This window comes from Convolutriloba macropyga, chromosome 2 (assembly GCF_964194025.1).
Source record: "Convolutriloba macropyga chromosome 2, txConMacr16.3, whole genome shotgun sequence".
Classification (NCBI taxonomy): Eukaryota; Metazoa; Xenacoelomorpha; order Acoela; family Convolutidae; genus Convolutriloba; species Convolutriloba macropyga.
Genome location: NC_134469.1, coordinates 13,549,317 through 13,566,535, shown reverse-complemented (window position 1 = coordinate 13,566,535; position 17,219 = coordinate 13,549,317). Strand labels below are relative to the sequence as shown.

Here is a 17,219-nt window from a genome sequence, read left to right as displayed (position 1 = left end):
ACTAGGCTTGGTGGACAGAATAGAACCAATAATTGTTTTAGTGAATGATGTTTTTGCGACAAAGCGTGACATATTCTATCAGAACGTGAACACGTACGACCAGAAACAGAGGAATCTAGATAAGAGTGTGGATGTCATCTGCAGCATTCTACAAGTAGACAGACTGGATCTACACGTCATCTCATCTGCTAAGAGTTAGTTGATTACAATGACTAGGAGCTTACGTTCGAAAAATCCTTAACTATTCTCGTGTTTTTTTCCGTTTTGCTTTGGTTTATTTTTCTAGCGGGGTTCATCGACCCTCAGTTTTCTTGCGTATGGTATTTAAATAACAGGCTATATGCTCCAAAACGATCACATATTCGCCAATGTGCTACAATCCTATATTGGGATCTTTTCCGTTTGTGCCCCCCCCCCCAGCTTAGTGGGTGCATATTATTTGCACCCCCCCCCCCCAGACGCACGTGCCATATTTTTACATAATGATTTACTATGTAATGGCACGTGCTCTGTAGCTGGCGGCGCATAAAGTATTGGGGGGGGGGGGGGGGCACAAACGGAAAAGATCCCTATATTGAATGAATTAGCAAGGACTTCATTTTAATCAGGTCTAGTGTGTGGGAACTTAGTGTTGACACTGCACACTTCCTCAGATACTCCTCTGGACTGCACCGTGAGTCCACAGTTGGTTCCGGGGATGCTTGACGAGATTCAACATATTTCCTCCACCGCTCAATTCGTACTTGTGGTTGAGAAGGATGCCACTTTTCAAAATCTGATTCAAAATGAGATATTCGCATGGCTGCCTCCATTTATTCTGTTTACAGCCAAGGGCTATCCAGACGTGGCCAGCCGTGCTTTTTTGAGGTATATTAACAGAACAGAATCTTAATTAATATCCAGATTTTTAATTCTATGCACAAGTTTTCTGTGCACAAGAGCTGCTAGATATACAAGGTATTCCGTTCACAAATTATAGGAAGGGGAAATTATCTGCGCTGGTCTTAATCGTCGATAGATAGCGACTAAAAAACGAAGTCTGAAAGGTGGGAAAAATCAAAATAAACCGTCATTGAGTCGAAGGTGTCAGATTTCCAAATAATAACTGCAGTTTTAGTTCTTTTTAGACCTGTTCATAAGGCAAGAGAACGCCATAGGGAAATGAATCTCTAAATGATAGCATTCTCAGAATGTTTAGATATCTAGTTGCAACTCTACACATTCCAGTGTTTGTGCTTTGCGATGCAGATGTACATGGGATCGATATCATGCTGCAGTACAAGTATGGGTCAAGAAACACCGCAGTCAACAACCCACACTTGACAGTTCCATGTCTTCACTGGATAGGAGTGTTTCCCTCTGAAATCGAGGACCTCAATATCAATGAAGAACTCCTCATTGAAATGGGGGAAAACGATTACACACGCGTGCGTAACAACGATTTAAAATATCCTGCTTCTGAAGATTTGGAGCGGTCCATTTGACTTAATTTTCATGTAGCTATTTTCCGATAAAAAATTTCTAATGGCGCAATATTGAATACGTGGCATTTTTTTTTAAAGCGACGTTTTTAATTTGAAAAATTTGCCCCTTCTCAAGTCCACAAGAGACCTCGTAAGGATGAGAACTGCTAATTTTCTCAATTACGCATTTTTCAAATTTTAATTCTCAAATTACTAAAGATAGTAGGGTTTTGAAAAATTGCATGTTTTCCCTAATGATTTAGGGGAAAGTTCAACGAAACGATGAAGGTCATTAAAATTTTCAATTCTTTGGACATCAGTTTTAATTTCAAACCAAAAAAATTATATGCTAACAATCTCCATGCTAACACTCTTCATAAACTACTTGCTTACCGGCGAATGAACCTACTTCCGCATCCTTCCTGTTTTAAAAAATCACAACGCCACAACAAAGTTTAACATGCTTTCACTGAATGACCTGCACACTAGCTTGTTTAAGTTTATGAAATCTATGTTAAAAAAGTTTTGCTATTTCTGATTTAAAGCGACACTTACTTCTATTTTTGTGATTACCTCTATTTTTGAGAATAATTCTTGGATCAGATATTTTTTTTTAAATATTGTCAATTCTCGAAAATTCAAAAGTCAAAAACCATAGCGCAATTTTCATAGGTGTTTAAGCAGTTAAATTAGAGTTATTTAACACTCAAATACACTTTTCAAAGAAACTAGAAACCTTTATTGTATTCAAACAATTGTTTTGACAGATAAAGGTTAACGCCCAAGCCGGAAATTGACTAGGGAAGTATAGGCATAAACAAGTTAAACGTCTGCTTCAAGAACGAAATGTCGCTAAGGGAAATTTAATAAAAATCAAGATTGGAGCAAAACTTTTTTTATCTTCCGAAGAATCTCATTTTCAGTTTATTTTGGACCATTAGATCTTATAGTGCGCAACATTTTGACAAAACGTTTTTTGTTTCAAACCGTTGACCTTCTATAAAAGTAACGATTTAAAAGTTCGACATTTTTCATGTCCATGCCTTTTATAGTGTTCGGGATACCGGAGAGGGTTCAGGACGTTGTTCGAACACACCTTACCAAACCTCATTATGATAGCAACATTGTACTTTCGTAGGCCCTTCAAAACTGCTTTCGAAAAATGTTGTTAACAACTTATCGTTTTTTTGGTGATTTTTCATATTAGCGAGTTGCTTAAAATATGCACGGTAATAAATTATCAAAAAACGAAAAGGAAAACATAGCTGGCAGATTGCCAGAAAATAGCCGCAATACCTTTGTAGATCTGCAGTCTCAAAAAACAGTAAAAAATACAGTCCAAAAAAATTCATCTTTTCCTTGAAGGCTGATATGTTGTATTTTGATTAAAATCTATATAAGTTTTTGCTGCCTCTATTAGGTGCTCTCTAAAAACCTTCATTAAGAATAAAACACACCCATTTGACATTATCTCTTTGAATTTAAGTAAATAAAAGTCAATTTCAAAGCGAGGAAGTCATTTGTGTGAGTGAGGAAAGTCAAGCGTGACCAAACAATTAATCACACAAATGAACAAAACTCGCTCCACTAAGAGCGATAAATGACGTCACACACGCACTTCAGTTGCAATTGCATGAACGAATGGACAAAAAGCAGATTTGAAGTGGTTGTGACGTCATATGGTTGTAGCAAAAATCACGACGAAATTAAAGAAACGAAGAGAAGGCCAATAATAGCCTCAGCTATCGCTTTGCGGCTATTAATGATTGAACAATTAAATTGCTTTTGTAGTGTGGTGTTGTATTTTTTTTGTTTTCTGTAATCACAAGAAAAGTTTACTAGTGTATTTTACTGCAAATAATTACGTTAACAAACAAGTTTTTTGTGCTTTCACGTAGCTTTTATGCAATCTGCTACTTAGTGAACAACACAGCAGAGCACGAACATTTTATATTTTATGACATTTAATCCCTTCAGTTCAAATATTTCAACATATTTTAGGCAAATAAAACAAACTGACTAACATCGGATAAATTGCTCTCCAACAAGCAAGGCAATGTAATTCAAGGACTGTAGCGTAGATAAATTTTTGTTTTTGGGCGCAAAAACATCCGACCAAGTTGGATTCGAAACCGCGGCTTACTGCGTCCTCGAAAAAAAATTCAGCACTCGGGTATCAGGCCCTTGTAATTTCCTATGCTACAATCGCATAGTTACAAACTTTAGCAGCAAACTATATTTCAGAGTGAGAGCAATTGAGATCATTCACAAATGACAAGAGAAGCGTGAAAAAGTCATTTGATAAGTCAAATGTTCTAGCACACAAGCGCAAAAACGCACACTTTTACAATATTTGCTTCAAACTTCATTCAAAAGCAATTTAAAGTATCAAACTTCAGAATCTAAGAATAAAATGAAATTCTTATTGAAATTCTTAAGAAAATCTCCTAATTTTAACACCATTTCCTCTGGTTATCAAAGAATAGTGTTGATCTGAACTTTCTTAAAAGTCCTTTGTCGCAATTCCATTCAGCAGCCATTGTAGTCTGAGTAGTTCAGTGAAATTTATTTTTGAGGAAGGCTGATATTCTCGCAGCCTCATTCCAAACTGTTATAAAGTTTTGTAAATTTTTTAGCTTGAAATTGCAGACAGCAAATTTTGTTACATCTTCTGGGTTTTAGGTATAATTCACGTTTTTGACAGCTGTTACTAAACTCCTCCTGAAGGAAAAAGTACCATTCGAAAAACCGCGTCTTATTTTCTTATTTGTTTGCTTCCGTTCAAAAGTGGGATTCGTATAGTTTTAATAGATACTTGATAAAATTGATCATCATTGGTATTTCTAGTTAAAAAAACTTATGACTGAGTTTCTTCAGGTAGCAATATCGGACACAGTCTATGCTAAACAGTCTTATGCGCACCTTCTTGCAATTTTTGATTGGTCGTGAGATTTCCTTCAATAAACTACCTACCTAATTGTTTCTGTTGAGAACTTGTGTTTGATTTCCTCTAGATCAAAGAGATGTTGAAGAGGCCATACATGACTGAGTCAAGTGACTGGAAAATGGAGCTGGATCTTCTCTCTACAATGAAGTACAAAATTGAGATCCAAGCACTGGCTGCATCTTCAGCCAACTTCAAGTTCCTCGCAACTTATATCACAGACAAGATAAAAGCACTATCGCGAGGATTTACAGACACTGTCTCGGAAATTTCGAAATCAGAGGAGCAAGCTGACAGTGAAAATGAAATTTTCGACGACGCTTTTGAGTACAGTGAAGACTATTCTGGAGCAGACGATAATAGTGGAGAAAGCTTTCTAGATGTTGAGGGCTACCTGGAAAACTTTGAAACCGAGCTTGAATTGCTCGAACGGTCTGTTTAATGACCAAAAGCTAACACCAAATCGGACTCACATTTTTGAGCTATTACAGAAGTAACAGATGACGATTAAATAAGCTAGGTCTTTTCTTCTTAGAAAAACAACTGCGAGATAATAAGTTATTGTTCTGTATAGACAAAAATGATTTAGATGATATCAAGAGACAATTTCAGTTTTCAGTCAGATAAAGTTTTAATTGATCAGCCAAGAAGGATCTGAGCATGATGCTTCAAATGGTCTTCCATAAAAGTGCTCACAAAAGCGTAACTATGTCCATACCCTTCCTGTAGACGATAGCTCAAGTGAACGCTTTTATCTTTCGCAACTGCAACCAAATTATCAGGTAAAAGCTGGCCGTTGATTAAAAATTGATCTGTAGAGCCCTGGTCAATTAAAATAGGGTTCAAAGACTTCAGTTGTGTTTCTTGCAAACTTTTCATGAGTTCGCAGCTATCGTATTGACTCCATTTAGTTGAATCCGATCCGAGGTAGGCCGGCAACGCTTTCTGCCCCCAAGCACAGTTCAGTGGGTTCGTTATGGGAGCAAAAGCAGAGCAGCTCTAAATAAACACAATAATTGAGATTACCTAGAGAACAATATAATGACATGAAAAACCTCGAAAAGTAAAGACGAAAAATTTGATACCTTGTATTTATCAGGATTCTTCAAGTAGATGGTCAACGCTCCATGACCACCCATACTATGGCCGAAAACTCCAGCTTTTGCAATATCAGCTTCAGGAATAGTCGTTTTCACGATTTCAGGCAGCTAAAAAAAGAAAGTTTAGCCCAGAGCCATAAGCATTTTTTACTCTATATGACGCTGGTTAATTATACAAACTATTATCCGAAACCGAAAGAAACTGAATTCAATAGGGAAATATTCAAACATAGCTGGCAGATTGCCAGAAAATAGCCGCTTTCAGGAATAGTCGTTTTCACGATTTCAGGCAGCTAAAAAAAGAAAGTTTAGCCCAGAGCCATAAGCATTTTTTACTCTATATGACGCTGGTTAATTATACAAACTATTATCCGAAACCAAAAGAAACTGAATTCAATAGGGAAATATTCAAACATAGCTGGCAGATTGCCAGAAAATAGCCGCAGTAGATTCGTAGACCGGCAGTTTAAAAAAACAGTAAAAAAGACAGACCAAAACAAAAAATTCGTCTTTTCATTGAAGGCTGATCTGTTATATTTTGATTTGAAATCTGTTTAAATTATTGCTGCCTCTATTAGCTCAGCTCAAATAACCTTCATTTAGAGTGACACACACCCATTTGACCTCATCTCTTTGAATAAAAATAAATAAAAGTCAATTTCAAAGTGAGGAAGTCATTTTTGAGAGTGAGGTAAGTCAAGTGTGACCAAAAATTTAATCACGCGCATGAAAAAGAAAACTCGCTCCACCAAGAGCGAAAAATGACATCACACATGCAATTCAGTTGAAATTGCATGAACGAATGAACAAAAAGTGGCTGTGACGTCATATGGTCGTAACAAAAATCATGACGACGAAATAAAAAAACATAGCAGGACAAGTCCTGACGTACAATTCAAAGAATTTTCATTGACTAAACAGAAAACTAGACCTAGAACGGACCTATGAATGGATTGGAAAAACCATTTAGAAAAAAATCCGATCCAAAAAATTGAAAAAAACAGTAAAAATCAAAGTGAAATTGCCGCATGTGAACAAAAAATCACTACCGATAAAGCGAATTTTTGTTCAAACACCTCATTCTCACTCTACTTTAAAATTAGAGCGAAAAAATTTCACGCCGCAAAACCACTCGCTTTTTAGCTCCATTTCCTGTTTCGGCGTGACCAAAATCACTACTCCAATTTGACTTCAAAAATCATGAAAATGTGTGAACAGATCTTAAAAAAAAGACAGCGCCCCAATACAATTCAAATTCTTTGAATTGTAAAAATTCTTTGAATTGTAAAAAAAACCAAGAGAAGGCCAATAATAGCCCCAGCTATCGCTGTGCGGCTGTTAAAAACGAGATTAAACTCACTTCTTTTGTGACGTACGAATACATCCTATAGTGTGTCTTCCATTTCTCTTCGGTTGCATCTAGATAGAATCCAGCACCGGTTCCCAGATCGTACGACTCATCCTCTCCCTCAACTCCTGCACCTCTCGGACTGGTATCGGGATTCACCACAATCAGACCCAGCTCTGCAGAATATCGTTGAAAACCCGATTTCTGTATAAAGTTTGCCTCTGTGCATGTAAGTCCTGTACAAAAAGAGCAATATAAAAACCAAAAAGTCAAGTTGAAAAACAGATTAAAAAAGCAGATTTCGATTACTATTTACTTCTTATTTGTGCTAATTTGTACGTAGAGCTTAACTTATAAAAATATGTTGATATGAGTCTTGATAAAACCCGTAGTTCCACACTTAAACGCAAATTGGAGCAAAATCACCTTCAAAAAATTACCTCAAATCAGAATTCTCAAATGTAACACAGCACCAACTACGACGCAAACCATCATCCAGAGCGTTCCAAATGAAAAAAGCACTCCAAACCACATCCGTAAAAACTAGATAAGTTCAGTGAAAACGAATCTTCGAAGCTCTGCACAACATATACAGGGAACAAATAGCAGATTTACACATAGCAGATCATTACAAGCCTCTACCGGTACATAAAACATAACCGACTAACGTCGGGCGAACTGCTCTCAAACAACCGACGAGCGGTTGGCTTCGTCAGTAGCTAGCCACGGTTTAGTGAGGCTAGCTTTAGATTAATTGAAGGAGCGTAAGGTGAGCGCAGCGTGGGTGCACCGCAGCGGAGGTGCAAAAGTAGATTGGGGGGACTGACGTGAGGGCGGTGGGTGGGTGGGGGTGTGGGGTCAATTTCTAAGAACAGCCCTTCACACCATAAGTATAAGTCTCCAATACAGTTTCTGTTAATCGCATACTTGAAGACTAGTGGGCTGAACGGCTCTAAGAGAACTTTCAGCCAGCTGGTCGCTACCTCTTTATCCCGTTTCTGAAGACGAAAGTCAAATGGTTCAGACAAAAAATGGGTCAAGCGAAAAAATGCAAAAGACACAAACAGGATTAATAGATTTGCTACAAATTGCTTTTGAGAGCAATTAACAATTAATTCCTAAAAAGTACCTGTCAAGTCATGAATGATAAAAACATTAATACTATAACTCACTGTTAATGAGGATCAGAGATGATAACATTACGCCACATAACAGCAGCCGAAGTGCAGCATCAACAAGGAGAGAGAGAGAGAGTGCGAGAGAGAGAAAACGTGAACAAGAAAGTGAAGGAAAGAAACCCCAATCGACAGAGAGAAAGAGAGCTAGGCATATTTTCCATGATGGGATGCAACTTCCAGTTTTCTAGCCTTGTTAGAAAATAAATCATAAAAAACTGAAAAGGGCAAAATTAAAAACAAAAAGTTTTCAACTTCGCACTAAAAAAATTTCAAAACCAACTTTTGTCTCGAAAGTTCAGTCAAGTAACCCTTCTCCAAGATTCTAAAAGTTTTGTTGGCCAGTAATTGTAGTTAAACTCAGAAAAGGACAAAAAATACTGAAAACTTTGGAAACAATTGCCAACTTCAACAAAATATTGCTAAAATGAAAGATATTAAAATCTCAAAAACCATTTCATTGTCTCAAGAGACTATCCAGCATCCCTGATTAAAAAAATTAAAAAAGAATGCAAAAAAACTTGAAAATTAAAGTTTTATAAAAAAAATTGCTATAACTTGTGATAATAAAAAGTTGAAAATTAATCCATGACCAACAAAAATTTTCCAGTAAGTTTTTATCAAACCCTTACGGAAGTTTTCTGACCCTCGAGGCTCAAAAACCTGAACCATAACAAAATGTCCAAAAATTGAAAAAAATTGCTAAATTGTCAAAAAAGGCAAAAATTCTTGATGTTAAAATCTTGCAAGACATTTCATTACCTCTAAAAATTATACAGTAACCCATTTTCAGACCCTAGAGGAGGTTCAGATGCTCTTGAGGCTAGCGAAACCTCAAAAACATCAAAAAAAAATCGCAAAACTTTTTGAAGAAAAATTGCAAGTTTTACTAAAAAAATTGCTAAAACTTGTTATATTGAAAAGTTGAAAAATATTCCCATACCAACAAAAAATTTCCAGTAACTTATTATCAGGCGCAAACGGAGGTTTTCTGACCCTTGAGGCTCAAAAAAGCTTGATAATGACTAAAAAATTGAAAAAAAATTGGCAAAAATTGTCAAAAAAATGCTTAAATTCCTGACGTTTAAATCTTGCATGGTATTTCCATTACATCTAGAAATTATACAGTAATCTATTTTCAAAACCTAGAGGAGGTTCCCTGTCTCTTGAGGCTGAAACAATTTTGAAAAAAAAATAAAAAAATTGAAAAAACTTTAAAAAAAAGCAAGTTTTATCAAAACGTTGCTAAAATTGGTGACATTAAAATATTGAAAAAAAATATTCCAGGGCCCATACAAAGTTGTCAGTAACTTATTATCAAACCTCCTAGGAGGATTTCTGGCCCCTGAGTCTGAAAAGACCTGAATAAGGAAAACTAAAATTTGAACGTTTTGTCAAAAAAATGCTAAATTTCGTAATGTTAAAGCGTGGAAACAATTTCATTACCACTAGAAACTATGCAGTAACCTATTATAAAAACCTAGAGGAGGTTCCTTGACGCCTAGAGCTGATAGAAATAAAAAAGTCAAATTTTCAAAAAGTTTATGTTGAAAAAAAATTGTTGAAAATAGTATAAATTTGCGTGATTTTGTGATTTTAGTGAGCCGTTGTTTGTCAGTAGCTAGAAACGGGTGGGGGGGGGGGGGGGGGGGGTGCACCGAGTGCTGATGGGGGAAATTGGGTTGGGTCGGGAATAACAGCGCGCGAGGGGGGGGGGGTGGGGGCAATAGTGTGGGGGGAGGGGTCAAAAGTGGAGGGGTCTTCAACCTCTAAAACAGCCCTTCACACCATAAGTATAAGTCTCCAAAACAGTTTGAGCTGAAAGGCTCTAAGACCACTTAATGCCCGCTGGGCGCTACCTGTTTATCCCGTTTTTGAGGACGAAAAGTCAAAAGCGTCAGATGAAAAATCGGTCAAGCGAAAAATCGCATAAAAAGACCGACAGGACTTTGTTTGAGAGCAATTGAAAAGGCTAGACCTTAATTTGAGGTCGGTATTTTGAATATGAGTATAACTAGTATTCCCTTGAGCTGTTCCCTTAACTAGTATTCCCTAGACCGACAGGACTAATATAATTTCTAAAAACTTCGTTTGAGAGCAATTAATAACAGACTCGCAAACCAATCAAAAGGATTAAGTATGTAAATATTCATTTTTGAAATATAAGACGCGAAGGTGGAAACCAGCTACGAAAGTATGTAAATTTACTACGAACCCCGGTACCGGTGAACGCTTGTAATGCTTGCTCGAAAACAGAGAACAATTGCCATTGAACAAAACCTTCGCGCTCCTTTGGAATTGACTCAGGCAAAAAATGTACTGCAGAACTTTCTTTTTATCAACTTTTAAATTGAAGGTGTATCTGCTTAATACACAAACCAAATAGCATCTGCTCAATGAACTCCAACTAGTTAGACTTAACGATGGGGTTTCATCAGTTTGCAAAACTATTTCGTCAGAAGTAATATGCGTACAAAAAGAAAAGTAAAACAAAAAGATTAAGACATAACCGACTTAACGACGGAAAAATTGCTCTCGAACGACTAGTGGGAGCTCTAATGAATTGCAGCCTGCTTCAGTCGGGGGGGGGGGGGAGGCGGAGGAGAAGGAGGGAGGGAGGGAGGGGGAGCCTAAATGGGACTAAGAAGTTCCATAGTGCACTTCAAATAACCCCATTAGAGGTTAACATACCACTATTAAGATTTAAAGTAAAAAATGGCACCAGTTTCGGCGCACTTTTCATTTGACTTTTAGTATTAAATTGCCGCCAATTGAGTTCAGCTGCTTGAAATTGTGATTGGGAGAATTTTAGATCACGCAAAAAGTCAAGGGCGTAAAAGTCACTCGAAAAGTCAAAATTGTCATGCAAAAATTGTCATAGCCGGTAGAATACAGGAAACGACTCGAATCTTCGTGCATTATAATCTCTAACCTAACCTTACCAAAATCAGAACATCAAAATAACAAGAGAAAAAAAAACAAAAGTTCCCCAACAAACCACAATAAAGTGTTTTAAAAATGCCGACAATTTTTTAGGTGCGGGGGAGCTAGGTGGGGTGTGTGGGTAGATAGGTTGGGGAGGTGGGTAGTGCTGGGGTAGTTGGGGGGGGGGTAGGTGGGGGTAGTTAGGTGAAGGGAGGGGGTAGTTTGGGGGGTAGGTGGGGGGTAAATTAGGGGGTAGGTGTGGGGGGGGGGGGGTTGATAGGTGGTTGGGGGGGGGGGGGGTTGTGCGGTGTACTTTAGATAACTAGGGGTGACTTATATAGGAACAAAAAACTCAAAATCACCTCTTCACCTTGAACATTACCAGCAGTTCCTAATTACTATACATTACAAACGAAGCAACTGTTAAAGTTGTGTTCGAAAACAGAAGTCAACAATCAAAAACAGAGGTAAACGCTCGAACAGAAAGAAGTCAAAGAGCAAACTTGCTTTCTGCTAAAAAAAACCTGTAGAATCTCAATACTCCTCTTCGAGTCGTAAAAAGACACACACGTTTACAATAATTGCTATGAGCTTCGTTCAAGAGCAATTAATAAGAACACTACAGATCCAATTGTGAAGAACAAATCGAAGAACGTTTATTAATAGCCACATAGCAACAGCAGGACCTTTTCTTTGTTTTTTAAAATCCAAATGATTTGAATTGTATATTGGTGCGCTCTGTTTTTTAAAGATTACTTCACACATTTTTGAACACTTGTTGACAAAGAGAAGTCACAATAAAAGTTGTGATCTTAAGGGTGCAAAAATTTTCAAGAGTGGAGTTAGAAAGATATTGAAGTGGACATTAAGTACCATTAGCGTCCTAAGCTGACTTTAGTAGTCCACCACTTCCCGCCACCAACATATCTAGTCCCCATCTACTACCTGCGTCACTCCCCCGTCAGCTACATACCCGCACACTCACGCACATGCCCATACTAACTCACCCCTACTCACCTATCCCTCTCCCCGGTCACATCCCCCTACACACCAAAAGTTGTCTGCATTTTTTCGAGAAAATTGTTCTCATTAGGCACTCAATTTTCGTTACTTTTTACTTGGTATTTCTGAATTAGGTAAAGCTGAATTAGAGATTAAATTGCACGACTGTGCTAGTCGTCTCCTGGCGGCATTATTCTGTCTGTTTTTATAAGATGTGTTTTCCTATGACTTTTATTCAAAAACAAGTAAAACACAGTGAGCAATAGTTTTCATCAGAGTCCCTTAGCTGTTTATAGTTGTCCTTCAAGAGCTTAGTGCAGTAAAGTTGCCCGAAAGGGCTGAATTCAAGGTGAAAGATCTTTTTCGGCTCTTGAACCCCGAAAATCTTCATTTTACTGCAAATTTTTCAGTTTTCTCATTGAATGGGGCTTCAATTGACGTTGATCTCAGTCTAGAGATTTTGTGCAACCTAGATTTTCTTTTCTCGTCTGTCTGGTTTTTGAGGTACATGTATGGGCGATTTTCACTTGAACACAAAAAGCAGTAGCCAATTTTCACGTTTTGTTCGGAATTTTGTTTTCAACCTTTAGGAGAATTTTATCATTTTTGGCAGTTTCCTGCTTTTAATAAAAGTTGGTTTTCAATAAGCTGATATCAAAAAAATAATTTAAATGCCAATATATTTAATTTTCTCTAAATTTATGAAACATCTTTATTTTTCTTTTAGGTTCAAATTATTGGCTGGTCAGGTAATTGTTCTACGGGACTTGTCCTGTCACGTTTTTTTATCGCCAAGATTTATATTACAGCCATATGAAGTCACGAATACTTCGAATCTGTTTTTTGTTATTCAATTAATGAAATTTTGACCGAATTGCGCACGAGACGTCATTTATTCTTATTGGAGCAAGTGTTTATTTACGTGATTAAGTGTTTGGTTACACGTGATATAACTCTCAATAATGACTTCATCACTCAAAATGACAATGTGTTCCATTCAACAAGCTAAGGTCAACTGAGTGTGTGTATTTCACTCTATATTGAAGTTATTTGTGAGGAAGCTATCACTGCTATTTTCCGTCAATCTGCCAGCTATATTTGAAAAACACCCCAAAAATCATACATCCCGTCATATAATGCAGAAAAGCATTAGTTACGAAAAATATATAGAAGGAAAAAGAACTATCCTCGTGAAAAAACATAGCCGGCATACTTTTGGAACAGCTGCGAAATAAATTACGTGCCCTACAATATATAGGGTGTATAGTTTAGAAATATTTTTATGGGTGCAAAGAACACGCCCCCAGGCCCACGGATACGAACCCCGACCTCCAGGAGGTAGGTCTGCTATCTTAACTACTAAGCTTCATTTGCTTTACTTCCCCTTTGCTCACGATCTCTTTTATATTAGTAAAAAACTTTATTTCAGAATGAGAGCAACTCAGATCACTCAAACATGAAAAACTCAAGCGTGAAAAAAAGTCAATAAAGAAGTCAAAGAATTGTCTAGAACAAAAGCGCGAAAACGGTCAAGCAGAAATTTTGAAAAAGACACATTTACAATAACTTTGTTCGAGAGCAATTCAACAGTATTCAAACAGCCAGGTAAAGCAGCAGTCAAATCGTTTGTTGTCCGAATTATAACGAGAGGCTAGCGCCTCAAAAACATTTTTTGAGTAGCAACTGTAGCTATTTGAACAATTTGTGCTTAAATAAACAAATTTGAAATCTGTTTTTGAGCAACAATAGAAACATAGCTGGTAGATTGCCAGAAAATAGCCGCAATAGATTCGTAGATCGGCAGTCTAAAAAAACAGTAAAAAAGAAAAACCAAAAAAATTCGTCTTTTCATTGAAGGCTGATCTGTCATAATTTGATTAAAAATCTGTATAAGTTATTGCTGCCTCTATTAGCTGATCTCAAATAACCTTCATTTAGAGTGACACACACCCATTTGACCTTATCTCTTTGAATTAAAGTGAATAAAAGTCAGGAAGTGAGGAAGTCATTTTTGAGAGTGAGGTAAGTCAAGTGTGACCAAAAATTTAATCACGCGCATGAACAAAAACACTTGCTCCACTAAGAGCAAAAAATGACGTCACACATGCAATTCAGTTGAAATTGCATGAACGAATGAACAAAAAGTGGCTGTGACGTCATATGGTCGTAACAAAAATCAAGACGACGAAATAAAAAACAGAGCAGGACACGTCCTGACGTACAATTCAAAGAATTTTCATTGACTAAACAGAAAAACTAGACCTAGAATGGACTATGAGCGAATTGAGAAAACCATTAAAATCAGATAAAAAAATAAGAAAAAACAAAAAAACAATGTCAAAATGCCACATGTGAACAAAAAAACCAACTAGCGAGATATGAAAATTTAATTCAAAAAAAACTAGGCCTAGAATGAGCTGTGAATGGATTGGGAAAACCATTTAGAAAAAATCCGATCCAAAAAATCGAAAAAACAGTAAAAATCAGAGTGAAATTGCCGCATGTGAACAAAAAACCACTACCGAGAAACCGAATTTTTGTTCAAACACCGTTTTCTCACTCTACTTTAAAATTAGAGCGAAAATTCACGCCGCAAAACCACTCGCTTTTTCGCTCCATTTCCTGTTTCGGCGTGACCAAAATCACTACTCCAATTTGACTTCAAAAATCATGAAAATATGTGAAGATCTTGAAAAAAAAACATAGCCGGAAGAATTCCGGAAACGACTCGAAGTAGAAATCTGACCATTCTCACTAATCAGATGCATCACAGGCATATTACCAATCGACAGACATTGTAACCAATTCACAAAGAAAAGACTGGAGAAGTGGAAACTTGACAAAGAACAAAAGCAAAAAATAATATTCTCTAAAAACCCAAACAAAATTCTCTACAAAAAGATAACATGCAGCTTCCCATCCATAACTCATAGAAATCAATCAGTTATATATTTGGCTAGATCAATCGCCCACCTAGTACTTGCAGAGAAACGTTAAACAACAAACTAAAAAAAGACTAAGAAAAACTCTTTAACGAATTAGAGTTTTGTATAATTTGTTTAAATGAAAACTGCCCTGCTAAGCCTTCAAGTGCAAATTCATAGAATCAACACCTACAAAAATGCTCCTTATTGAGAAAAAGTTACCAACAAAAAAACATTAAATTGGAAGAAATAGGCAAAAAACTTAGAAAAAAGACAAAAAGTGGCCAAAATTTGCTCCGATTTACTCGATTTTCTTTAAAAACAACTCATAACTAATATCAATCAAAATGAGAGACATCCAAAAGAGCTACAACAACTGAATTCCATTAGAAAACTCCCCAAATGCTATCAAAGGTTGAGGAAGAATAGAAACGACATTTAAAACCAAATTGAACAAAAAAAAAAACGAGAAAACGTAAGGTGTTTTTTAAATTTTACAGGAAAAAATAAAACCAAATAAAGCAAATAGAGCAATGAAATGCTCGCGAAATAATGGGCAATTCATAACAAGCTAAAAAATTGTCTACGATTGAAAAAAAAAAACGAAAAAAAAACAAAAAAATTAAAAAAGTGGTTAAAAAATTATGTCATTTTTCTTCAGAAAAAAGTTTTATACCAACAAAATTGTAATTAATTTATATCCCTGATATTCTTTGAGATACGAGCTTCTATGCAAATTGCACTTAAAGCAGTAAAACAAAACAAAAGGCCAAAATACATTAAATTTCGTCGGAAAATCAGCAAAACTGATCAAAAACCTCCAAATTTGCATAAAACTCAAATTAACTACTTGAAACCTTCAATTCCGATCAGAACGAGCTCAAATCCAATACCAATAAAATATCATAATCAGACCTCATAAACAAGAAAAATTGCAAAAAAACTGCTTTTAAAAGCCGCACGTGAACAAAAAAATTTCGCTCGCTCAGAGAAAATCTTCACACATCAATTTCTCGCTCTCTCAAAAACAGCGGTATGAACAAAAAACCACTCTTTTTCGCTCCGCTCTTCACTTTTGTTCAGCAACCAAATCACTCCAAATTTTTTCACGCGTTTCATTTCCCGCTTAAAAATTCACTCCAATAAAATTGATTAAAAAAAAGGACTTCTCCAATACTCCTCTTCGAGTCGTAAAAAAAAAGACAGCGCCCCAATACAATTCAAATTCTTTGAATTGTAAAAAAAACCAAGAGAAGGCCAATAATAGCCCCAGCTATCGCTGTGCGGCTATTAAACACAAAATTTGGATGAAAATTCTGTGAACATCGCACCTCCTCAATTCAAAAATCACTCAAATGAAAATTTAAAACTAAACGGGTTTAAAAAATAACGCACGCAGAACATTTCATGAAAGTATGACAATCTCAGGAAACCTTTGCGAAGAGCGAAATATCAATAAATTTTGATACCACTCTAGAACAATTGAAAATACACTGGATTTCATCAATATATTGACAGTGACAAGGTGCGTAACCTCTTCGAGCAAAGTTACTTCTTACCACTCAAGTAGTATATAACGGGACATTTCTCGTGAGCAAGTGCCTTCGGTGGAAGGTACACGCCAAATGTAGTCTTCCCACTCAGCTCATTACTGAAACATTAATGCAAAATTTGACAACAATTGGCTAGATTTGCTCTTCAACTTGACTTTTAAGAGTTGATCTAATATATGGACCAGACAGTAAATCGAACGGACAGATGATCGATTGAGATTCGCTCATCTTGAGGAAGACTGTAGAAATCATTGGGGGAACACTAGCGAACAAAAGCGTATTATATAGACCAATTGACAAGTCTTAAGAGTTCAGCTAATTTGGCCTTGCCCAACGGGTCATGGCCATGCCTCAGCGCTCAGTGGGACTTCATATGAATCAATCGCGATCGAATAAGTTATCACAACCTACTAAGGCCTGCACAATAGCGCATTTAATACAACTTCCCATTTCAGCGCATTATTAAATGTAGCTTTCAATCCACCGGCCCAAGTTTTCGCTTTCGATGTGACTTTCCATCTACTGTCTTAGCCACACATGGACAGACGCGTTAGTTCTAAAGCAAAAATCGAAACCTGTCACAACGTTACTGCTTCCTAATTTGAATTTGTTTGGACGGGAATTGAAACAACTCTGAAATTAAGAACTGATAAAGCTCAACAACTTTTTTTACAAACCTGTAAACTGAATAGGTCTTCTGCAGTCCTCCAAAAAATTTTTCACAACTTGTTTCTTCAGCCATTCACCATCAATAAGCAAGCATCAACAATCTGAAACAACACTAT

General features: G+C 36.6%; 2 protein-coding genes across 3 annotated transcripts in view; one reads left to right on the top strand and one right to left on the bottom strand.

Annotated features, from left to right (window-relative positions):
- LOC142334822 (meiotic recombination protein SPO11-like) overlaps window positions 1-5,029 on the top strand; it is a 40,832-nt gene extending 35,803 nt beyond the window's left edge. The window contains exons 2-5 of the mRNA XM_075383147.1: window positions 42-194; window positions 609-867; window positions 1,199-1,427; window positions 4,478-5,029. Of these exons, the coding sequence (XP_075239262.1) occupies window positions 42-194; window positions 609-867; window positions 1,199-1,427; window positions 4,478-4,849 (1,013 nt within the window). The 3' untranslated portion in view covers window positions 4,850-5,029. The remainder of the gene's footprint in view (window positions 1-41; window positions 195-608; window positions 868-1,198; window positions 1,428-4,477) is intronic.
- Window positions 4,952-17,219, bottom strand: part of LOC142356726 (S-formylglutathione hydrolase-like) — a 341,513-nt gene continuing 329,245 nt past the window's right edge. For both annotated transcript variants that reach the window (XM_075408538.1, XM_075408533.1), the window contains exons 2-6: window positions 17,112-17,206; window positions 16,441-16,532; window positions 6,868-7,091; window positions 5,493-5,615; window positions 4,952-5,406 (exon numbers count right to left, since the gene is read on the bottom strand). In XM_075408538.1, coding sequence (XP_075264653.1) covers window positions 5,047-5,406; window positions 5,493-5,615; window positions 6,868-7,091; window positions 16,441-16,532; window positions 17,112-17,176 — 864 coding nt within the window. In that variant the 5' untranslated portion in view covers window positions 17,177-17,206 and the 3' untranslated portion in view covers window positions 4,952-5,046. The remainder of the gene's footprint in view (window positions 5,407-5,492; window positions 5,616-6,867; window positions 7,092-16,440; window positions 16,533-17,111; window positions 17,207-17,219) is intronic.